The sequence below is a fragment of the Macaca fascicularis genome, chromosome 1 (assembly GCF_037993035.2).
Source record: "Macaca fascicularis isolate 582-1 chromosome 1, T2T-MFA8v1.1".
Taxonomy (NCBI): Eukaryota; Metazoa; Chordata; class Mammalia; order Primates; family Cercopithecidae; genus Macaca; species Macaca fascicularis.
In genome coordinates this window covers 64530965-64555740 of record NC_088375.1, presented here as the reverse complement: position 1 = coordinate 64555740, position 24776 = coordinate 64530965, and the positions used below count along the sequence as shown (strand labels likewise).

The 24776-nt window shown below is 47.9% G+C and overlaps 1 protein-coding gene across 2 annotated transcripts in view; it reads right to left on the bottom strand.

The window, feature by feature from the left end:
• Window positions 1-216: 216 nt before the first annotated feature.
• The window catches only part of MAPKAPK2 (MAPK activated protein kinase 2), a 48830-nt gene continuing 24270 nt past the window's right edge, over window positions 217-24776 (bottom strand). The window contains exons 2-10 of one of the 2 annotated variants that reach the window (XM_045396092.2): window positions 5727-5866; window positions 5468-5541; window positions 5102-5181; window positions 4429-4555; window positions 3765-3840; window positions 3266-3390; window positions 2781-2866; window positions 2587-2667; window positions 217-1910 (exon numbers count right to left, since the gene is read on the bottom strand). In XM_045396092.2, coding sequence (XP_045252027.1) covers window positions 1767-1910; window positions 2587-2667; window positions 2781-2866; window positions 3266-3390; window positions 3765-3840; window positions 4429-4555; window positions 5102-5181; window positions 5468-5541; window positions 5727-5866 — 933 coding nt within the window. In that variant the 3' untranslated portion in view covers window positions 217-1766. The remainder of the gene's footprint in view (window positions 1911-2586; window positions 2668-2780; window positions 2867-3265; window positions 3391-3764; window positions 3841-4428; window positions 4556-5101; window positions 5182-5467; window positions 5542-5726; window positions 5867-24776) is intronic. The other variant, XM_015450223.3, reaches the window with a different exon arrangement.

The following is a 24776-nucleotide window of genomic DNA, read 5'->3' as shown; positions in this document are numbered from 1 at the left end:
CCTTGCAGCCTCCCTGTCCTGCTTTGAGGATGCCCTACACACATCCTGCCCAGGTCCTCGCCAATGAGGTGCTGGCTCCTGCTCGCCCAGGAGGCCCTCTGCTCCTCTCCCAGGACCCCCAACCCACACCCCCACCACCCAACAAAACCCCTCTGCACACAGAGGCATTGGGGGCTAGCGCCTGAGCCCCAGGAAGAAAGAGAAAGAAAAACTCTCAACTATTAAATCTGTTTAGTAAAGACAATTTCGCTCATACAAAACAACAGTTTACAACAATCGAGTGCTGGACACACCGTCTGAGACAAGGGAGGCGCTGCAGGCACCCAGCACCTTCCCCGGTGCACAAAGACAACCCTGGGTGCCCCTCCACCACCTGCCCCTGAGGGAGAGGAAAGGTGAAGTATTCCTGCCACCTCTCCCTCCAAGGGAAGGGGGAGTGGGGGGCCATGGCACAGAGAGCCTACCCCAGCTGCTCCTCAACTGTGCTGGGGGAGGCCCCTCCCTTCACCGGCCCCGAAGCTGAGTTGTTTGGGGTGATGGCAAATGGCTGATGGGCAAGGGGGCAAAGTCGGGACATCTTTGGTGCAAAGACTCCCCCTGACCCACCAGGCCACACAATGGAAATCTGAGGGAAGACCTCAAAAATGGCCCTGCCTTTGCCCACAAGGGGTAGCTGGCTGACGCCCCAGAACCCAGGAGAAACACAGGAAATGCAAAAGCTTTGTCAACAGAAGCTGCCCAGGCTCACCCACATGAGCTGGGCGGCAGCCCATGGAGAAATGGCTAAAAATTTAAGGAAAATAAACAAAAATGGGTTAATAAATGGCAAGAAGGGGAAGTAGAGAGGTCATTCAGTAGATGAGTGCCTCAGAGGACCTAGGACCAGCACTAAGTGGGGGGAAGGGGGCCCTGGGGCTGGGGGTCCAGTCTTCCTGATCGCTGTGCCAGTGCCCGGTCACTCCTCTCTGCCTCCCGGAACCCAGCGAACAGAGACAGGCCACAGAGGGCCTGGTTCAGAATTTGGATGGGCTTCCCAGGCACTTTGGCAGGCTCAGTATGGGCAGGGCAGACCCAAGAAGGGAGAAGGTTCCTAAGCCCCAGCAGGGCCGTCTCCCTCTGCAGCCCTGCCTGCCCCTGGCCCCTCAAATGCACGATCCCAGGCACAGATCTGCGCACTCGTACACACGTGTGCACACACACACACACTCACTCCTTTTTGTCTGGCACACTGGAGATGTCTGAGGGCTCCGAGAGAGGAGGTGCATGGCATCCTCCTCCAAGGTGGCCTTGAGCTCCCAGAACGCCTGAGCCAGCGGGGACGACCCCAGGCTGTTGTGGAGAAAACAGGGAGGGCAGATGGGACAACACAGGGACAATCCCTATGACAGTTTCCACAAATACCCTCTAACAAACCACAAGCCTTTGCAGTATCCAGAGAGGAAGGCGTCTGGTGGAGAGGAGGAGTGGGGCAAGGACAACAAAAGAGGTTTCATAAAAACTCTAAGTCAAATTACTGATAAAATTGCAAAATGAGCACAGGTTCAAGAGCACCTTGCTCACTTCTCTCCATAGCCTCCCAACCTCCCAACCTCTCCCACTCTGGGGTGGCCAGAGCCAAGGCAGAATTCAGCCACTGACACAGTTCCAGGCTCCATGCAGCTGAGGAGAGGCGGCGGATGTGGACAGTTCCGTGTCTCTTCGTTTAAAAAATATATTCCTGTAGAGAGTTATTGCTTGTCCTCCCGCGGGCAGGAGGGCGCGGTGGCTCAGTGGGCCAGGGCCGCAGCCTCCAGGGCCCGAGCTTTCTTCCGCCTCTTCAGCAGCAGAGGGTTGGACGCATCCTCAATCTTTTTTATCTTGATCTGCTCGTAGTCGACGCGCATTGTGGCCAAGGCACTGGTCATCTCCTCCTGGGGGCACAGCAGCACCAGGAAAGGTACAGAGAGAGCCAGAAGACAGGAAGGAGAGACAGCAGAAGAGAGATGTAAGAGCAGAAGAGAGACGTGAGAGACAGAGACAAGAGCAGGGTGAGGGCGGCAGGGGTAGGAGCACAGAGAGAAGACGGGCTGCTTAGTGGTCCACGCTGACAACGGCAGCCTCACCCCAGCACTGAGCAGCAGAGAGCTTGGCTACAGCACTGCTGCTGTTCCCTGAGAGCCCCCCAGTGACCCCGCAGGAAAGGAGGAAGAGCCCCGGGCCAGGAGTCAGGAAACCTGGGTCCGGTCTGCCCCAACCAGTCACCAGCTGCGTGACCTTGAGCAGACTGCCTGTCCCCCTGCTCTGGGGCCTCAGTTTCTCTTCTGCAAAATGAGAACATTATACCAGATGGTCTTTAAGGTCCCGTTAGAGACCCAGGGAGTAAAGGGATTCTAAGAAACAGTCCTGAGTTTGGACAGGAACACAGAATTCTCTGTTCACAACCTAGTCAGCCAAGTGGCCTGGTTGCTGTTCTTGTAATGAAGACACCCCTGGGATGAAAGAGGCAGAATCAAGCTCTCCCCTACCAGCACCATGCCTCACACCTGGGCAATCCCTGCAAGCCGCCCACCCCACCCGGAGCCCCTCTCGCCCAGTGGTGCCCCTCACCTTGACATCCTCCCACCGCTCCTTGTCCTCCTTCAGGACCCGGCTGGTGTGCAGTGGGGTTTGAGGGACCTTCGTCGATTGCTGAGAAGACAGAAAAGGGGTCCGAGTGAAAGCCTGGGGTGGGCAGGGTCCTAAGACTCTGTCCCGTGGAATAGTCCCGTGGGACCCAAGGTTCCCCAGTCTGCCGAGCTTACCATGATCCAGGGGTGGTTCATAAACTCGGTGATGGTCATTCTCTGGGTGGGCTCTGTTTTCAGCAGGTTCCGAATGAGCATCTTCACTGTGGGATGGGGCAGGGGGCAGCGACAGCTCAGGGGCCACTCTCGCTGGCCTGCTCCTTTCCCCAGTTTTCATGGGGAAACCAGATTCAAAGAGGGGTTGCATGGAGGCAGGCTGCCTGAACAACTAGCCCCAAGGACCACGACGGCTCTACCACTTGATAGGCCCTGCCCAGCCCCACAGCCTCGGCCCTGCCACTGGCCCTCCACACAGGCAAAATGAGGCAGGACGCACCCCGCAGGCATGGGCACAGGTGTTAACCCACAGTTACAACAGGCACATGAGATGGAGGCCCATACGTGTGTCTGTGTGTACACACACACACACACACACACACACACACACACACACACACACACACAGAGGCTCTTCCCCTTGTCCTGAAAGCCTGGGTTCTTACCTTCCTCTGATACTTCTGACCATTCTGGGTTGGGAAATTCATACTGGCCCATTCGGATGCGAGTCTTCATGCCCGGAGAGATGGCAAGGCCGTGGTTGGAGTAGAAGGGGGGATACCCACACAGCCTGCATCAACAGAAGGAAGGAAGTGGGAGACACAACAGCTGTCACTTAGGGGCCCTGCACCAGGAACAGGATGAGAAACAGGCTCTTCTCCTTGTAAAGGTCACAGAGAAATCAGGGCTCATTGACACAGGCACAACATACAAAGCCAAGGACGGGGCCCGGGAATCCAGCATAGCAAGTATCTAAGGCGCACACTTTCCAGTCCATGAGCTGGTTTACACCCGCCACTTAGCTATCGGAACTGAGAGAAGGGGCACGCAGGGGACCTCCCCTGTAGAAAGAGGAATCTAACATCTGCCTCTTCCTCTTGTCCTGGAGAAGTACTGGCCGCCCTGACTCCCTGCCCCACCCAGCGCCCTCCCCAGCACACTCACAGGATGTACATGATGACACCCAGGGACCACATGTCACAGGACTTGTCATACTTCTCTGGACCCAGCACTTCTGGAGCTGCAAACCAAAGGTCAACATGGGTGGGCCAGCCCTCAGAATCCTGTGATCCACTCAGTTTCTCTGTGAAAGATGCTCCCCATCCCAACTTTCAGCCTATCATGAGGTGGCAGCAGCTGGGGTGCAGAAGGAAGAGCTGAAGCCCAGCCCAGGGACTGGAACAGAATACCCTCCTCCACGAGAAACCCTGGAACTAGGATCTTAAGATTTTAAAGATCCTGAACTGCATGAGACTTTCAGACCTATGCCATCCATTTAATTTCACAGATGCTCTGAACATGCTTTGAAAGCTTTTTCCATGCCAATCAGCTGAGGCTCCAGAACAAGACCTGGGTCCAGATTCCACTGAGAATCTGATGGAAACCATGGCTCTTCTCAGAAAGATCCCAGCAGATCCTTTCTTACAATTCCTCCACTGTAGCTTCGCTCTGACAAGCCCAACTTCTCAGCAGGTCCCAGCAGAACCAGCACCAGAAGGGGCCATAGACACAACTCTCCTAGGATTTGCGGCACCCCCCGACAGTCAAGAGGAGGGGCTGAGAAAAGTTCTGGGAAAAGACTAGGTCCCTGGGCCCCCTGGGGACTTACCCACATAGTATGGCGTATAACAAGGAGTGGTCAAAGAGTTGTGGCTGGTGGTTTCCTTGGCAAAGCCAAAGTCAGTGAGTTTCAGGATGGCGTTGGGCCTTTTGGAGGTGTATAAGAGATTCTCAGGCTACAGAAAGAGAGACAGAAAAATAGCAACCCTGCTGGACCTGGGAGGGGCTATCAGAAACAAAAGGGTGCTGGTTCCTTCCTTCCTCTGCTCATCCAGCAACCATCTGCCTATCCCGGGCACTGCCCACCACAAGAAGTGGCAGCTCTCTGCGGGTGTCTGCCCAGCCCATGCACTGCCCACTACAAGGAGTGGCAGCTCTCTATGGGCAAGTGCCTGCCTCTGCAGGGTTTCCAGAGTGCCTGGAGATAAGAGAGTGACACACAGAACCCACAGTAAACACCACAGGGACAGAGAAACCAACAGTGTGACTGGGGGGTTCTGCCTGAGGAGAACCACAGGGCTGAGTGGGGTCAGAGAATGCTTCACTACTGGGTTTATGAGTTTGCCCATGGGCAGAGAGGGCAAGGCCCTACAGGGCAGAGAATGGCATGCTCAGGAACCAGGCAGCAAGGACGTCGGGTGGCCTGGCAACCATCCCTGGGGTGGCCAGGCCCCCCTGTTGCCCCCACAGCACTCGGGCTTAGGGCTGTGAACAGTTGGCACCTTGACATCCCGATGGGCAATGTTGATTGAGTGCAGATACTGGATGGCCTCACCGATGCTCTTCATGATTTCGGATGCCTCTGTAGAAGGGAGGGAAGAGAGAGTGGGAAAGAAAGTCACAAGGACATATCATTAGGCTTGAAAACCCAGTGCACCAGTCCCACCTCTGTGTAGCCTGAGGCTCCCCACAGCCACCACCCACCCCAGAAACAAAGCCACCAGGAGCTGCGCTGGTCAGCTGAGGCAGCCCTTGCAGTGTGCTAGAGGGGACAGCAGCCTCAACACCCTTCCCCAAGAGCAGGCACTGCAGAGGCCCCCTTCACACCCCCACTGCCCTGCCTGCCTGCACCTGTTCCCACAACAGACCCTTTCTACCTCTTTCTGTGAACGCCTGGTCTCCTCGGTCCTGGATTCGGCTAAAGAGTTCTCCACCGTCCAAACTGAAATGAAGCCACAGTGAGATCCAGAGAACACAACAGCCCACCGCCACTCTCTACTGACCCCCAAAAAATCAAGTGTTTACATTTCAGGCTTCAGGCCCATCCCTGGGCTGTTCTCAGAGGGCAACGTGCCTGAGTGAGGAGAGGGGACAGGCTGGGCCGGGACCCGAACAGTGGCTGCTTACCATTCCATGACAATCAGCAGGCACTTCCTCCCTGCGTACAGATTCTCGTACACATCCACGATCCGTACGATGTGCGGGCACTGGGAGGCCCGCCAGTGCAGCTCCACCTCCCTGCGGGCCTTGGGGCAGTCCTGAAGCATCTGCAGGCCAAACAGCTTCCTGAGTGACTGCGCTATCACATGGCCCTGCTCTAAGCCCCCGGCCCGCATGCCCTGACATTGCCACCGACACACCACAAACCCCCCACTCCTGCTGGCCCTTCCTACCAGCCCCCCTGGCACATTTCCTGAGGCCTCTGCATTTCCTTATCTGCTCTATATGAAATCTCACGATGACTCTTTTGGGGCCTTGACAGCTACACTGAGATCAGCCCTCGGGCCATTCAGTCCAGCTTAGGCCTGTCTCCAGCTTAGGCCATGAAGTCTACTCTAGAAGGCAAACAGCACTCAGGTACTGGGAAGCAGGGGGTGAAGGGGCTTCAGGAAGAAAGGCCGACTGAGAAAAACCAATACAGTATGGGAAAGGGGGCTAGAGAGAACAGAGACTCCAGAGTCCAGAGGAAAAGGCACCTCCTCAATTACTCAGACCCAGCACAACAAATCCAGAGTAATGTTCTCTCTACCTCTGTGGCTGACTTCAACCAGGCAACAGATGGCCTTGGCAGTCAGCTAGATGCCGATTTGAATCCAGTTATTACTAGATTTCCAAGCCTGAGCAAGTTACTTAACTCACTGAACCTCATTGATACCCCTTCTCCCTGGACAAGTTGGCTGGGGGTATTAAAGAAGGCTGGCTTCTCACCAGCCTCAGGGGTTCAATCTTGACTCGTCTAAGCCAGTCTCATTAATTCCAGTCCCTTTGCTAGTGACTGGCTTGGGAACGAGCCTACAACCCAACTGGCCAAGAACCTTGTAAGAAATCTGCTAAGAGGCTTCTTAAAGGGAGCACAAGAAACCTACATCTCTCTCCTGTATATGGCACCTGGGACCATGACAGTCACATCATTACCAGTAAGGGGGGCCTAAGAGGATAAACCAATGCACCAAGGAAGGCAACCAGGAGAGATGGCAACTACCTGGATCCTTGCTGACATCACCAGGGATCCCTCAGGACTTATTTTTGACAAGATAATAAACTCTTCTTACTGTTTAAGCTGCTTTTTGTGAAATTTTTTATTGCCTGGAGCCAAAATCATCCTGATCTACCCTTCCTTTGTAAAGTGGGGATGGATAATGGCTTCTGTTTCACATATTTGTTGTGAGGATTAAGTGAAATATTTCCACAAAGCACCTCACAGAGTGTCTGACATATATGCTCACTAATAGCTGTCATTTTTATCACCAATTGTCTGCTAAGTGCAAGCACAGGTGCCAAAATAATTAAGACAACGACACTCATAGATTTAGCATCTTCATGGGAAGTCAAGAAGAGCCCTATATGGTCTACACTCCAACTGCTTTGGACATTCAGAGGCCTGGGGTGTCCAAGAGACAGGCTGGGAAGGAAATGGACAGGCAGAGGGAAGGCATGCAGGCAGAGGGGAATGTGGCAAGCAGGTGCTGACTGACTGAGATGGAGTGGAGCTGGGGTGATACAGCAGGGAGGCCTAAGAACCTGCTAGAAAGTGTCTGAAGCTTGCAAATAAGATCAGATGGCCACGATGGAGCCAGCTTGCAGGGGGCAGGGAAGGGCAAATGAGCATTTCCAACAAGAAAGCTGGCATACATTCATGCTATGGCCCATGGTATGTTGGGTTTTTCCTAACTGTACATTTGCCATTTTACAGGATGAGGAAGCTGAGGCTCAGGCAAGTAGCATGGCCAAGGCTAAGTTTCTGAGAAAAGGCAGAGCCAAGGTTGGAATCCAGGCCTGGTAGATTCCAAAGACCAAGGCTTTCCACCACACCACCCAGTTTTTAGAGGAGGCTGGAAGCCAAGATTTCTCTGACTGACTTTGCAGAGGCAATTCCCCAAACAGGTGTCTAGAAGGAATCAATGGCTAGATACCATGGAGTAACAGGTGGCTGGAGCCAATAGGTGCAGGAGGCAAGGTTCCCATGAGGTCACACTGCCACCTTGTGGCCATATGGGGACACGGCATGGGTCTTGAGTTCTGCCACCTTTAACTTCCTTCGAGATTTTTTGTTGTTGTTTTGGGGACCGGGTCTTGCTCTGTTGCCCAGACTGGAGTGCAATGACACAATCTTGGCTCACTGCAACCTCCACCTCCCAGGTTCAAATGATACTCCCACCTCAGGCTCCTGAGTAGCTGGGATTACAGGTGTGAGCCACCAGGTCTGGCTAATTTTTTGATGTTTTTAGTAGAGATGGGGTTTCGCCATGTTGGCCAGGCTGATCTCGAACTCCTGGTCTCAAGTGATAACCTACCTTGGCCTCCCAAAGTGCTGGGATTACAGGTGTGAGCCACCACGCCCAGCCTTCGACTTCATTCATTTGGATGTACCAGGAAAAAAGTTTATTTTCCCATGCTCTAAGGGGAGCAAGAGAAGGCAATGGCCAGTTTCCTTTGTATATAATTCAATCCAACAAGCATTTACTGAGCTCCTACTATGGGCCATGCATTGCACTGAATGTCAAAACCAAATAGAACAGTCCTGATCTGGAAAAGCCTAGGCTAGTGGAGGCAGAAGAAGATATGAGGGGAGACACAGAAAATCCTTAAAATCCAATGAGATTATATGCTGTAACAGTGCTAAATTCAAAGGGTTCAGGAGGAACAAGGTTTCCAGGGCAGCCACGCAGAAAGAACCTCGATCGCCCCCTACAGGCACATAAGAACTGGAGCCCAGAGGAGAATTAAAGTTGTCAGATTTACTCAGAAGCAATGCATGGTTGTAGAGCTACAATCAGGGAAGACTTGGCCCAGTCTGAAAATTGTCAGTTTCTTCTTGCACAGCTTCACAGAGAGGTCTGCCTTTCAGAGCCTGTGCCACATGCATTTAGGAGCGATGATACCTGCCTAGCCTCCCCTTCACAGAAACATTATGAGCATCTAATGAAATAATACCTCTAAAAGTGCTTTATTGTCAGAAAGGCATTCATCACTGTTAACCAGTACCATTAATGCCACAGAACGGGGGGTCCCTCCGTCACCAGTGAGTAGAGCCTGGAGCATGTAGATGTAACCAGTACAAGTTACTAGCAAGACTGTAGGCTGGGTTTCTGTCTTCAGTGCAGTGACCACCACCAGGACATCCGCCAACCAGAGCTGTGCTAAGTGAGGATGCACCAAGGTCCAAATCCAAATGCATGCTCCTTGGCACCCCCTGAATTGCAAGCGCCCACTGCAACCTCCACACTTTCTGCCCTAGACACGTTAAGAGTGCATGGTACAAGGCAAAGGAGAGTTTGCGCAAGAAGGGCTGGGTTCACATCGCACTTCCAGACTTGCACAAACTCTCTACCCATTAGAGGAGGCGGGTGTAGCACAGTGAACCTGGGTTTTGCAATTACGGGCATTTTGAATCCCAGTTCTGCACTTCCTAGCTTGTGTCAGGCAAGCCCACCTATCTTTCTGAAAAGGGTTTCCTCATCGGTAAAATTAGATTCAACTTCGTGAAATAATATCCTTGAAGGTGCTTCAGAAACTCTATACAGGGTAGTTTTTACTTTTAAAAAATTTACCCTTTTGCATATTTATGCCTTATCTGCCCAACCTAACTGAGTTTCTAATGGGCAAGATCTAATCTGATTTCTGTTTACTCCCTCCCCTCTTCCTTCCCTCACCTAGTGGTTAGGAATTTCTGAGCCAATACCGCCTCATTCTGTTGCTTCTTCTCCCTACTAAACTCTCCCCCAGTGACTGAGTGAGGGTGAGCTGTCCTTTCTGTCCTGAATTGGAAAAGGTAGTATTTTTAATTTCTTAGAGAAACACAGCAAGAATTTCCCATGAAGACTGGTCATTGCACATCCTGCATTTGTATTCCAGAACTTACATTAAATTAAAAAAAAAAAAAAAAAAAAAAAAAAAAGGACTGGTCATTGACATTCATCCAGGCACGTGTTTATCAGAAATCCCTGACTGGATAGGAAAATCAGCCCAAGCAATGAAAGACCTTCAAATGGGTGAGGCAGGCTGGCTGACGTCATGGGCGCACAGCCCTGAAGTGCCAAAGTGGCTTTGTGGACAAGTGTGGAGCGCAGAAAGCCTGGAGAGAGGAAACCAAGAATGTGCTAATCTGGAGTACAGGGCTAAGTAAAGAACAGCAGGGAAGGTGGCCTGCGCTCCAAGCCAGAGAAGAGACAGGGAAGGAAAGCAGGACTCCTAGGGCACTGCCAGAGGCCATCAGCAGAGTGAGGCTGAGGGCCCACCCAGAAGCCAAGGCCCCCGCTCCTTGGGCATGGGCATGGCCATGGGCAGTGGAGGCCAACAGGCCCTGGACCACAGCTCTGAGGACTGGAGACTAGAAGAAGGAAGGGTCTTCCCACTGAAAGACCACAGACCATTAGTCAAGGAATGCCTGGAGGAATTGTGAAATATTTTAAGCCCAAACTAAGTCCCGGTCCAACATTGTGACTCACCTCAGCCCCACACAGTTTGTGCCTGAAATGCTCTTACACGTAGAAAAGGTTAATGATTGCGTGTGCTCAGCTGCAATGCAACAGGCAAGGCCCCCTGCCAACTGTGGCAGGGGCAGGGGGTCAAGCCACAGAGCCCATTGCCTGGGGAGGAAGCTCTAGGACAGTGGCAGTGAGGGAGCTGCGGGAGCTGCCTAAATACAGTCCTATGCCTCTCTGTCTCTGCCAGAACCTGAGGGGAAGAAGGACAGGACCCCTCCCCCTATTCAGGGTGTGCATGGTTCCCCTCATCTCCTCCTGCAAGTCTGCCATTGTGGAGCCACGTGGAAAGACTCAGGAGTGGTCGGCATTAGAAGCCTGGCTGAGCCAGAGGACAGGAAAGCAGCCGGCACCCAGGGCCTGACGTGCCACTTGCCAGCAAGGTGGATATGAGGACAAGACTGGGAAGGAGGAGGCCCCAGGCCCTCAGTAGGACCCCCTTCACAAGCACCACTGCTCACTAGCTATGTGAACTTGGGAAAGTTTCCAACCCCTTTGTGCCTTAATAGGACAGTAACAGCCCCTACTTCATGGGGTTGCTATATGAGATGAGTTAATAGATGTGCATGATGTAAATAACTAAGAATAATGACTGGCATAATAAGTACTGCATCCGTGTTTGCTATTATTATTCTGCTCCCCACTCCCCATGTGTTGGAGTTCCACTGGGGTGGGCAACTGGGATTCCATTACACCCATTTCAATGAAAGTGTTATTAATAGCTCTGGGCACTGGACAGAGAGGGGACCCCGGGATACAGGGAGGAAAGCAGGCTGTGGTATCCCAGCCCTAGGCGCTCCCTCACTACACCACCAAAGCTGGGCAGCTGGGGGCGGGGATGCACATGTAATGAGAGAAGGAAGACATCCCTCCCGAAGACAGACTGATTCAGCACCAAGAGCGATGCAAAAGGCTCATTCTAGCACCAAGTGTGTTGTGGGTGTGTGGTGCGGTATGTGGTGCGTGTTGTCAAACAAGACCTCCTCTTCACTCCCAGGAGGCAGCTGGGGGTCGGGGGAAAGCCACGTGTGTCACACACTAACCCACCGTGCCTCCAGGCCAGGGCCACCCTCTCCGCCTCCTGGACCACCGGTGCCTCTGCTGCACCACATGGAGGATGGCTGGCCCGGGTGCTCTGCAGGGTGTAAAGGAAAGAGGACTCGGGAGGGCAGCTGCTGCAGCAACCTCTTAGCAAGGTGCTGGAGCAGGCTGCAGGCCGAGGGGCGCTGGCAGTGCTCTGTGCTAAGTGGCTACTAAGTACTGTCGGCCCTTGAACAACCTGGGTTTGAACTGTGTGGATCCATTTATACAGGGATTTTCTTCTGCCAGCCCTGCAACAGCAAGGCCAACCCTTCTGCTTCCTCCTTCTCTTCCTCAGCCTACTCAATGTGATTTTCTTAATGATGTGTATTTTCTTTAGCTTATTTTATTCTAAGAATAAAGATAAAATACCCATAACAGACAAAATATGTGTTAATCAACTATGTAATCAGCAAGGCTTCGGGTCAACAGTAGGCTACTTTTTAATAGTAGTTCTGGGGGAATCAAAAGTTTTCTTTGTTTGTTTTGTTTTGATTTTTTGAGACGGAGTCTTGCTCTGTCACCCAGGCTGGAGGGCAGTGGTGCAATCTCAGCTCACTGCAAGCTCCGCCTCCCGGGTTCATGCCATTCTCCTGCCTCAGCCTCCCAAGTAGCTGAGACCACAGGTGCCTGCCACCAAGCCCGGTTAATTTTTTGTATTTTTAGTAGAGACGGGGTTTCACCGTGTTAGCCAGGATGATCTCGATCTCCTGACCTCATGATCCACCCGCCTCGGCTTCCCAAAGTGCTGGGATTACAGGCATGAGCCACTGCGCCCAGCCTTTTCTTTTTTTCTTTTTTTCTTTTTTTTTTTTTTTTTTTTTTTGAGACGGAGTTTCACTCTCGTTACCCAGGCTAGAGTGCAATGGTGCGCAACTTCCGCCTCCCGGGTTCAAGTGATTCTCCTGCCTCAGCCTCCCGAGTAGCTGGGATTACAGGCATGTGCCACCATGCTCGGCTAATTTTGCATTTTTAGTAGAGATGGGGTTTCTCCATGTTGGTCAGGCTGGTCTCGAACTTCAGTCTCAGGTGATCCACCCACCTCGGCCTCCCAAAGTAGGAATCAAAAGTTTTCTGTGAATTGTTGACTGCTGAGGGGTCAGTGGCCCTAACCCTTGCATTGCTCACGGGTCAACTGTCCTTCTGACACACGTGGTGCCAGAACCAGCCTTTTGTATGCTGAAGTACACTGAACTGCACTTCAAATGGGCCATCTCTCCCACTTCACCCCTCCCTGGGAGGAAACATCCTATTTTATAAATGAGAAAACTCACTGAGTCATTAATTCATGACCTTTTGGACAGTTGTCCCTGGCAGGGTTGGAATCTGAATCCTGCTCTAGCTGCTCCTACAGCCTCCTTTCCACCACCCCACAGTAAGGCAAAGAGTTCAAAATCTGCCCAAGACTGCCTGCAACAGCAACAGCCAGAAATGGAAGTTGAAAATGCCTTAAAGTACAAACACTTTGATGTTAAAATTCTACTTTTAGAATTTCATCCTCAGGTATTAATCATAGATGTATCTTTAAGAAAATATACATCTCAAGAGTTATTTACCTTTACCAGAAATAGCTAACAAACTTATTAGTCTACTTTGTATTGCTATTAAGAAATACCTGAGACTGGGTAATTTATAAAGAAAAGATGTAACTGGCTTATAGTTCTGCAGCTGGTACAAGCGTGGCACTAGCATCTGCTTTTGGTGAGGCCTCAGGAAGCTTACAATCATGGTGGAAGATGAAGGGGGAGCAGGGGTGTCACATGGCAAGAGCAGGAGCAACAGGGGCGGGGTGCCACATACTTTTAAACAACCAGATCTCCTAAGAACTCACTATCTTGAGAATAGCACCAAGCCATTCATGCGGGATCTACCCACTGGGCCCAAACACCTCCCACCAGGCCCCACCTCCCACACTGGGGATTACACTTCAACATGAGATTTGGAAGAAACAAACATCCCAACTAGATCACAAACTTAAGGCCCAGAGATAAGTAATAGAGGTTGTTTTATTTAAAAGTGAGTTTAGCTACACAATCTACAGTCACTAAAATGGTGTTTCAGATGAATATTAAATGGGGAAATGTGGATTCCTGAGTGTCTACTAGATTCTCAGGTATCATCACTGTCATTGTCTAGAATACTATCCTATTTTTTCTTTTGCAACCCAAATCCCAATGTGTACTTTCTTTAAATTTCGTTATCAGAACATGTCTGATGGTAAATGAAAATTACGAACCCTTATGTACAGCATAAACTCGGTGCTATATGGATATTTATTTGGATCTGTATATAAAAACAATAAAAGCATAGGTGCCAGGCACGGTGGCTCACGTCTATAATCCCAGCACTTTGGAAGGCCAAGGCAGGCAGATTACTTGAAGTCAAAAGTTCATGTCCAGCCTGGCCAACACGCTGAAACCCTGTCTATCAACAAATACAAAAAAGTTACCCAGGCATGGTGGCACGCACCTGTATGTAATCCCAGCTACTTGGGAGGCTGAGGTGGGAAAATCACTTGAACCCAGGAAGTGGAGGTTGTAGTGAGCCTGCACTCCATCCTGGGCAACAGAGTGAGACTCTGTCTCAAAACAACAACAACAACAACAACAACAAAAACAAAAACACTAAAGGCATTAAGACTCAATGACTTGTTAAAAGTAATGATCTCTGAAAGAATCACAGATTTAATTTCCTTTATCATATCTTTATTTTCTAGGTTATTTACAATTAGTATATGTTACTTTTTAAAGAGACGAAGCTTAGCTCTCCAAATTTTAGTCAGAGGGCAGCCATCCACGCCTCAGGCCCTATGGCCATGGAGCATATCTCTGGGGCTTCCAGAAACCCTGCCAGGTAGAAGATCTGGAGTCAGAGAGGGACACAGGAGGAGACACACGAGCACTTGATCCCATCCTCACAGAACGGATCACTCAGTGAAATCCCAGAGTGCCCAGCATGCGCCACACACTGGTTTAGAGGATGCCAAGGGTATAATAGAGAATATGACAAATAAGGCCCGTGACCACCATGGAACTTAACATTTTAGTGCAGGAGGTACACAAAAAACAAGCTCAAAGAAAACAGTTTTAATTATACACTGTGATTTGTGCTACAAAGGAAAGAAATAAGATGCAGCCACAAAAGTGGCAATGGTTTTAAGGGAGAATCCCTCTCCTCTCTCAAAATTACAGACAGCTGCTTATAGGCTGGAGCGAGACGTCACACTTCTCAATTAGCCCAGCTTGGAAGCATAAGAGGTGGCAGACAGAGCAATCTTGGCTGAACTACTGACTTTCCTCTACATTGATGGGGGAAGAGACTATATCCTCCTTTCAGAGCCTCTGCAAAGCTCAATGAGGAGTGACAATGGTTCTCCCCTAGAACCATGGTCTAAACATAAATCTAACAACAGATTTTAAAAGGCTTAGAAGGTTGATGAGATAAAGATACCACACAGAACCTTCACATGGATGCACACATTCCCAAACATTTGGTTGGGAGGCAAAAGCAAGTCTCTATTTGTTATTAATGTTCATTAATATGATGGGGAAAAGTCCCTAACCAAAACAAAGCTAAAACTTACAACGGGGAATCCCAGTACCAAAAGCCTTAAAACAACCACGCGGCACTGCCCAGAAGATGGGGCCTGGCTCGACTGCGGGCCACCGTCCCTGTCGGCCCCCTCTCCAGAGCTGTCACAAAAGCCTAGGGCTCAACCAAAAAGTCAAGAGGCCTAAAAATCGCACTGTAGATGACAAATATTTAAAATATTTACATCACATGATGGATAAAAGGCTAACTTAACTCAGACAAATCAATTGTTGAAGATCGCCAACCCAGTATAAAAATGGACAAAGGATAAGAACAGGCAGTTCAAAGCAAAAGAAACACAGACGGTGAATGGAAGATGCTCAGTGTAGCTCGAAGAGAAATGTTTATAAAAACAATGATAATCTCACCAGACTGGCAAAAAAAAAAAAAAAAAAATGTAACGTTTGACCAAAACAAAACCCCCGGGTTTATGCAAAGATCTAGGGAGAAAAGGCACTCTCTTACACATTCAGTTGGTAGAGAAATAAACTAGTATTTTTGGGGAGGTATTTAGCCATGTCTATCAAAATTGTAAACATTCAAACCTTGGACCCAGTAATTACCCAGCAAGAAACCATCCTACAAATTATATTCATAAAGCATTTTAATGGCAAAAAAACTGGTAACAACCTAAATGCCTACCAATAAGAGGCTGGTCAGATAAACGACAGCAAATCCATACAACGGAATAACGTGCAGCGTCGCACAAGAAAGAGGCAGCTCCCCATCCGCAGCGACGGGGACAGCAGGATGATATTAAGTGGGAAAGCAGATAAGGACCAAGACGATATAATACTTTGGCTTTATCTTTAACATCCTAATTTTTTAAATGGAACTGCTTCCACCTTACTTAAGTAGCTTTTAAAGTATATTCAGAAAGACAAGCAGCAAACACACCAAAAAGTTAATTAGTGGTTAATTCAAGTGGTAGTAATAGGGATGACATTTTCTTCTTTTGCATATTTTTTAAATTTTCAGAAACAAGTACTGAACAGAATACATAGCATAATCCCATTTGCGTAGTTTTGTTGTTATTGTTTTGTTTTTTATGGGAGAGGGGAGAGGATATATGAAATTGTAGATGTTTAAATTTTTTTCTGGAGGAATTTACTTCCCCTGCAAAAAAAAAAAAAAAAGGTAGCAGTGTTGACTACTGGGGAATAGGTACTAGAGAAAGGTGTGTATTTTTTTTTCTGTTTTATATCTCTCTGTATTGTTTGAACCTTTACCATCTGAATGAAATTTTTTTTAAAAAATTAAGTGAAAGGGTTTGGATTCTGAGGTGCAGTATGATTCAGGTCTTATATTTGAACCCCTAGTTTGAGACAGTGACACGAATATGCCCCAAATGTAGGCCAACCTTCCTGCTGGAGGCAGGAGAGCAAAGATGAGAAATTTCTGCACTGGCCACAGGAGGAAGAGAGGCCTTGCATAACTCTAGGTCAGAGGCCACACTTGACCAGGCCTGGCATCTTCCCAGAGGATGTAACCTAAGAATTGATAAGGAGCGAGCAGAGGCCCCAAAGCCCCAAACCACTGCTGCAAACCACTTCTGACTTATATGGACATGAACACTGCACACAGCAGTGATGTCAACCACACAGGAGTCTTGGGTAGGAAACTGAAAGATGGGGACAGAGATATTTCTGTTTCTTCCAGCAAATGACTTTGAAAGAGAAAGAGGAATTTTCATATAAACCGCATCAATCGTGTACCAGGTGCACTTTATATATAGAAAATATTGCTATATTTAAGCTTCCTAGCAGCCCTACAAAACAGGATCCATCGCTGACTCCATCGTACAGGTGTGGCAACCAAGGCCCAAGGAAGTATTAATAATTTGCCCAAGGCCAGATGGCTAGTAGGTGATAAAGCCAGGACTCAGATCCAATTCAGATCTAACCTTTTATTCACAACGAAGGAGGCTTTGACAAATAAACCCTGAGTTGGTAATATTAGTTTACCATTGGCCTCTCTCGTCCCCTCCTAAGTGACTCGTCTTTGCTCTGTTCACAGGCCTGCCCTATTCGCATCAGGCCTGGGGCCAGAGCCCAGTAGAGAAGAGCTACAATAAACACTTACTGATTAAATGGGCAGACTGTACACCAGAACAACAAGATACAAGGCATCTTTCCCTAGGAGACCAGGCAGACAGTGGTAGGAAGGAAAAACCCTAAATGCTCCAAGTTGGCTTTAAGCTAAAATCCAAGTGGCAAGAAGAAAAAGATCATGATCTTAGTAGTATCGAGGTATCTAGTATCTACTTAAAAAAAATCCACAGAGATGGGCAAACTAGCAAGAGAAAGTAAGATGGAAGGAGGTCAGCAACACGGTGCCTCTGGCCTAAACAGCCCCCATGCATATGACCCTGCGTGGCTGCCAAAGCAAATCTAAAATTTCACTTTGAAGTGACAAAAGCAATCTCACCTTCATCACCCCAGCTGAGCAGAATGAGACTCACGGCAATATATACCTGAGTCAACAGATCTCATAGCGGGCAGAGGGGAGTTGAGACAGAATGTGGAGGAAGAGAAGAATCCTACAAATCAAGAGGACAGCTCACACACACATCCTCCACCCGGTACACAATTCCATACGCCTAAGACTGGAGACTACTGGGTGAGAAGAGAAGGAAAAAGAACCAGAAGATAGATCATTGTTGTGGTGACACACAGCAGACTACATGGCCAGGGAGAAGACAGGAACCATTCTTTCCTACACAGTGAGAGAAACGGCCCAGACACAAGCGTGAGTTCAAGCCACCAACACAAACACAAGGTCACCTGTGAGAGAGAAGTCGCGTCTTCTGCTACGAGCAGGGCACCTGATAAATTCTCATTCTACATCACCTTTCACACAGCTGAAGACACAAGGAAGGGAACTATTACCCTGTACTTACTTCTGACCAGGAAGAAAAATCTAGTAAATTATGTTAAAAAAAAAAAAAAAAAAAAAACTTCAGCTAGCAAAAACAATAATAAGAACACCACATTGGGAGGAAGTAACCTTGTCAATTCCGAGTTCAAAGGAGGGAAATTAAAAAAAAAAAAAAAAAAAAAAAAAAAAACTGAGACAAAAACAGTTGTTTTGCCTAGACTTCAAAAAAACCAATATTTAGGTCAGGTGCAGTGGGTCACACTGAAATCCCAGCACTTTGGAAGGCTGAGGCAGGAGGATGGCTTGATGACTAAGAGAATATAAAAAGGAGAAGGAGGAATTCAAGACCAGCCTGAGCAACACAGGGAGATCCTGTCTTTACGAATAATTTAAAAAGTTAGCGGGGCATGGTGGTACTAGACTGTGGCCCTATCTACTCAGGAGGCTGAGGGAGGATCACTGAGCCCAGGAGGTCAAGGCTGCAGTGAGCCAATGATTGTACCACTGCATTTCAGCCTGGGCAACAGAGTGAGACCCTGTCTCAAGGAAAAAAAAAAAGAAGAAGAAGAAGAAGAAAGAAAAAGAAAAAAAAACAATATTTAGATATTGAAACCAAGGAGTATGATGGGCAGAGATCCCAAAAGGGAATGCATTTTGAAAGACATGGTCCAAGTCTCTAAAATGTGAATTCTGATCATCTAAAATACAATAATCCCCTAAAGAAGAAACCAGGAGAAGGCAGCCACAAATGTCAACGAGGAGTGAGGAGCTGAGATAGTAAAGGATGTGTGCAAAGACACGAGCAACTGCCCCTGAGACAGGACAGACCCAAAGGGAGTAGTCTGGGCTCACTAAACAGAATGAGCAGAGCTTGTGAAAATGCAAGAGCTGCTAGGAGCACGTCTTCAAGCTATATCCAAAGCCACAAGAAGAACCAGGGAGGAAGTGGCCCCGGGATGGGGACAGAGACTCTAATACACAAAATGACACAGAATGGGGGAATGTTCATCTCCAGCATTTCCCATCTTTTCTATGAAGGAGAATGCTCCAGACTAGAACAAGCTAAACAGTTACACACATTCTCTCTCTCTCAAGAGAGGCCTCAAATCTAAGCTAGACCATAAACCAACTTACAATCACCCAGAATTACACCCCAGGATGCAGAAGGAAAGTGCAGGTTGATTCCGGAACTACTGCTGGCAGTGGTTCAGGAGCTGAGGGGAGAGGAGGTGGCGGCGTTCTGCTTTCTGGCAGCACACATTCTCTCGGTACCCAGTACCCACAATGCTCCAGGCACTAGACCAAGCTCACAGGGCTTCAAGGTTCTCAGTCTAGCCAAGAGGGAAAAAGAAGCAATATGTAAACAAAACTGTTAATAAACTATGATGACTAAGAGGATATAAAGAACTGGGGTGTTGGCACTTCTTTTTTTTTTTTTTTTTCTTTTGAGACGGAGTTTCACTCTGTCACCCAGGCTGGAGTGCAACTGTGCGATCTCGGCTCACTGTAACCTCCACCTCCCAGATTCAAGCGATTCTCCCACCTCAGCCTCCTGAGTGGCTGGGATTACAGGCGCCTACCACCACGCCCGACTAATTTTTGTTTTGTTTTGTTTTGTTTTAAGTAGAGACGGGGTTTTACCATGTTGGCCAGGCTAGTTTCAAACTCCTGACCTCAGGTGATCTGCCTGCCTCAGCCTCTCAAAGTGCTGGGATTACCGGCGTGAGCCACTGCACCCAGCCAGCACTTTTGTTTGTTTAAAGGCAAGGGGATAAATAGGATAAACTCCTTAACATCTGTCTCTGGAAAAGCTCTAGAAAAAAACATAATCTGAACCATCACAAGCTAGCCTGGGTCGCTTAAGAGGCCACAGCAAGCTAGTCTCGTTTCCTTTTTAGCAGAGTTTACTGAATTATAGACCAAAGGAATGCCAGACGCAAGAGGTCTGGACCTCTATAATGTGTATGAACACGGTCTCCTGCCAGACCTTAGGGATGACAAAGAAGGAGGCAGTGCGATGACAAAGCATTTAGATAATATTTGCAGTTGTTACAGATGACCACTAATAAAGTGCTGTTTGGTGGATCTAGGACAGGCTGCTGAACACGCACCCAACTCAACTCACCGCCCCCTTGAATTCGCTCCAGGATCTCAGTAAATTCAATATAATAAATCTTGAATACTCATCCTCAGCCTCTCTCCCTCCCTCACCCACAGAACCAATCCAATTTTGTCTCTGGGAAGATCTCCCAAATCCATCTTTCCTTTTCCAGTCCTGCTGTTGCTTACTGGGTTGCAGCCCCCTTTTCTCTTGTGTGCTTTCTCTTTTTGAGACAGGGTCTCATTCTGTCCCCCAGGTTGGAGTGCAGTGGCATGACTTCAGCTCACTGCAAACTCCGCCTCCTGGGTTCAAGCCATTCTCCTGCCTCAAGCTCCTGAGTAGCTGGGACTACAGACATGCAACCACCACGCCTGGCTAACTTTTTATTTTTTGGTAGACACGGGGTTTCATCATGTTGGCCAGGCTGGTCTCAATCTCCTGACCTCAAGTGATCCCTCCACCTCGGCCTCCCAAAGTACAAGGATTACAGGCGTGAGCCACCATGCATGGCCTACTCCTGTGTGTTTTCTAACTGGTTTCTAGAAGGGAGACTTACTTCATCCCAGTATATCCTGGGTCACATGCTGAAAAGCAAAGCTGAGCAGGACATTTTCTTCCTTAAACATCTCCACTGGCTGACATGATAAAATCCAAATTCCCTAACTTACTCTTCCGTAGCTCCTACCCACATTGTTGCTACCCTCACCTCCCGATACATCCCCTATATTGAAGCTACAATGTACTTCCTGACCTCAGGCAAGCCAGGCCTTGTCATGACATCACATCTGTAAGAACCGTGGCAATGTCACCTCCTCTGTGAAGCCTCTCTGACCACTTCCAGGCAGAGTCAGCCCCTCTGCCTCTCTGTGCCCACAGAGTCTTGCTAAACTCCTACTTCAGCACTCACCAGTGGGATTTATAAAATGGTTTCTCTTCTCACTGTAGACCATGTACCTCTTGGAGGCTGGGACAATGTCTTGTTCATCTTTTTATTGCAAATTCTAGACCCAGTATATGGCATTTAGGAGGTGTTCAATGAGTATTTGTTGACTAAACCCAAAGAACAACCTCAGTGGCAAACCTATTTGTGTGTGTGTGTGTGTGTGCGCGCGCGCGCGCGCGCACGCGTGTGTGCGTGTGTTTGTGTGACGGAGTCTCACTCTGTCGTCCAGGCTAGAGTGCAGTGGCGCGATCTTGGCTCACTGTAACCTCCACCTCCCGGGTCCAAAAGATTCTTGTGCCTCAGCCTCCTGAGTAGCTGGGACTACAGGTTCTCACCACCACAGTCAGCTAATTTTTATATTTTAAGTACAGATGGGGTTTTGCCACGTTGGCCAGGCTGGTCTCAAATTCCTGATCCCAAGTCATTCACCCACCTCAGCCTCCCAAAGTGTTGGGATTACAGCAGGCGTAAGCCACCGACAAGCTGACTAAAGACATTGTAGGCAATAAGCTTATCATACTTCCAAGTGACACCCCCTAAGAAAACAATGGGAGAGGCAGGCTGTGCTAGGTAGTAGAATTTTTTTTTTTTTTTTTTTTTTTTTTTTTTTTTTTTGAGACGGAGTCTCACTCTATCACCCAGGCTGGAGTGCAGTGGCACAATCTCAGCCCACTGCAAGCTGCGCCTCCCGGGTTCACGCCATTCTCCTGCCTCAGCCTCCCGAGTAGCTGGGACTACAGGCGCCCGCCACCAGGCCTGGCTGATTTTTTTGTATTTTTAGTAGAGATGGGTTTTCACCGTGTTAGCCAGGATGGTCTCGATCTCCTGACTTCGTGATCCGCCCGCCTCAGCCTCCCAAAGTGCTGGGATTACAGGCATAAGCCACCACGCCCGGCCGCTGGGTAGTAGATTTTTAAAAGATTACAGTAGGAGAAAATATATGCCAAAACTAACCCCCAAAATAAAAATCTATAACAGCACAGGATGAAAGAGACTTTTCTCAAGTCGTATCTTTATAACATGAATGAGAGCCAAGGTTCTAAGCCAGGCTGCATGGGGGCAGTCCCAGCTCCTCCATTAAACAGCTGTGGACCCTGAGCACCTTTCCTAACCTTCTTATACCTCAGTTTTCCTTCACTGCAATTCAGGGATAACAACAGTATCTAACTGGCAGGTTGTTATTTAGTGAATAATAACAATGTAATTGCACTTAGAATTGTGCCTGACTCAGTAAGATCTTTTGTTATTATTTGTTGTCATTGTTAAAAGCTGCTTCTAAGAACAGGGAAGAGAAGGTGTAAAGCATTGTGATTAAAAGTAAGGGCTCCGAAATTATGCTACCCCAAGTTCAAACACCAGCAGCGCTAAAGCTTAGTAGCTGCCTGACCTTAGCCAGTTACTTCACATTCTAAATCCCCACTGAACTCATCGATTAAATGGAGTTTATGATAGTATCAGTCAAAAATACTCACTTTAGCATTATTTCAAATTGGGGGACAGAAGGAAATAAACTAAACACCTGTTCATAGAAAACTGGGCCAGGCACAGTGACTCACACCTGTAATCCCAGCACTTTGAGAGGCCGAGGTAGGTGGATCACTTGAGCCCAGGAGTTTGAGACCAACCTAGGCAACATGTCGAAACCCTGTCTCTACAAATAAAATACAGAAAAAACTAGCTGGCTGTGGTGACAGAGGCCAGTAGTCCAAGCTACTTGGGACGCTGAGACATGAGGATCACTTGAGCCTAGGAGGCAGGGGTTGCAGTGAGCAGAGATCATACCACTGCACACCAGCATGGGGGACAGAGTGAGACCTGTCTCAAAAAAAAAAAAAAAAAAAAAAAAAAAAGAATGAGGTAGATTAAGACATACTGAAATCAAAAGTTCTTCAAAAATACATTCTTCTGGCTGGGCGCAGTGGCTCTCACCTGTAATCCCAGCACTCTGGGAGGCCGAGGTGGGTGGGTCACTTGAGGTCAGGAGTTCAAGACCAGCCTGGCCAACATGATGAAACCCCATCTCTATTAAAAACACAAAAATTAGCTGGGTGTGGTGGTATGCACCTGTTGTACCAGCAGCTACTTGGGAGGCTGAGGCATGAGAATCACTTGAACTCCGAGAGATGGAGGTTGCAGTGGACTGAGATAGCGCCATTGCACTCTAGCCTGAGCAACAAGAGAGAGATGGTGTCTCAAAAAACAAACAAACAAAAAAACTTCCATGAAAAAGCAAGTTGTAATTTGATACATATAGGCTGATCCCATTTTGTAAAATGTTTTAAAAAGAGAAAAAGCACGTGTGTGTGCATGCGTGTGTATTCACCCACACTTCTTGTAAATACAGGCAGCTCTTGCTTTGCACAGTGATGGGAACTATAAAAATGACAATGCAAACCAACCTTAATCATCAATGAGGAAAATTATGATTTTTCCATGACATTTAAAAATTTCTGTCAAAACATTAAAAATTCTCTTGCTATCAAATTATAAATAAGGAAATGAGAAAACAGTAAAAACTATTTATTTTGTATCCTCTAATTTAAAACATTAGATTCACTGAGAATGAGTGTTTTATTGCTTTGTAAAAACCTTATCCAGGGTAATCTGAACAGCACTTGCCTTCTTGTTGTTTAACATCCAATATGAAATGAGTATCTTACGTATGCCTTTGCAAACTGTCATACTCCTTTCTAAGTTTGGATCTGTTTCTAACATTTTATCCTTTGCACTTTCAATGTTGTGAAATATGTTCAAGGATGCCTTTAATATGAAGTTTCCTTCTGCAGTGTCACCTCCTCTGGGACCTCTTCGTCCTTTTCATCAAACCACTTTCCCCATTTATGCTGACATGCCGCCTTCACTGAGTTTCCCAGGCTGTACATGTAGTCTTGAACAGTGGCAGTGTTGACAGTCCCACAGTCAGCTATTTAGTCTATAATTCCATTACGTTTGGCTTGAATTTCACTACCAGCATTACCACATTTCATTTGAAATTTCATCATTCCTGGCCAATTCCCTCATCAATTGTCCATTTTTGTAAAATGCCACATGAGTTTCTCACTAGGAGACAGGGAGGCAACACAACTACACACTTTCCTGTCTGCGTGTGAAGTGAACAGACAGGCAGTGACCAATCACCAAAAGACTCTTCAAGAAGAAACATGATTGGTCAGTGACCATGAAGAGCATCTGTTACGTACATAGTGATCTGTGGACTGCAGAGCTAACAGCAAAGTTTGTACTCCATGGACCTACTTATAATACAGATATCTTGGCAACTCAAATTTGAGTCAAATTCTTGGAGGACTGATGTTATTTAACCAAACCATAGTAACTGCAATTCATGCAGATTAGAACCATGGAAACTGAGGACTGCCCGTAGAAAGAGCATAATCTGTAGGTATATATGCTAAAGAGCTGACAGGGATTACCTTTCAGGAAGAGCTATATTGTTTAAATTTTTTATCAGTGACTAAGCTCTATACCTTGGGAACAGTTCTCAAGCTCGTGTTAATTTGCCCCCCAGGGGACATTTGGCAATGTCTGAAGGCATCTTCTATTGTCATAACTTGGGGGGATGGGTAGATAGTTGCAACTGGCATTGAGTGGGTAGAGGCCAGGGTTGCTGCTAACTCCTACAAAGCGCAGGACAATCCCCCACAACAAAGGCTTATCTGGTCCAAAAGGTCAACAGTGCCAAAGCTAAGTACTCTTGTTTTAAATCAAAGAGTTTTTATTAAGCTATTTTGAACAGTACCTTTCTCACCAAGTGGTAGGCAAACACTAAATGACACAATGGCAAGTAGAAAGTTCACAATAAATGCCGTTAGTATCAGAGGTTCGGACTGACTTCAAGCTGAATGGATATCTTAATATGAGAT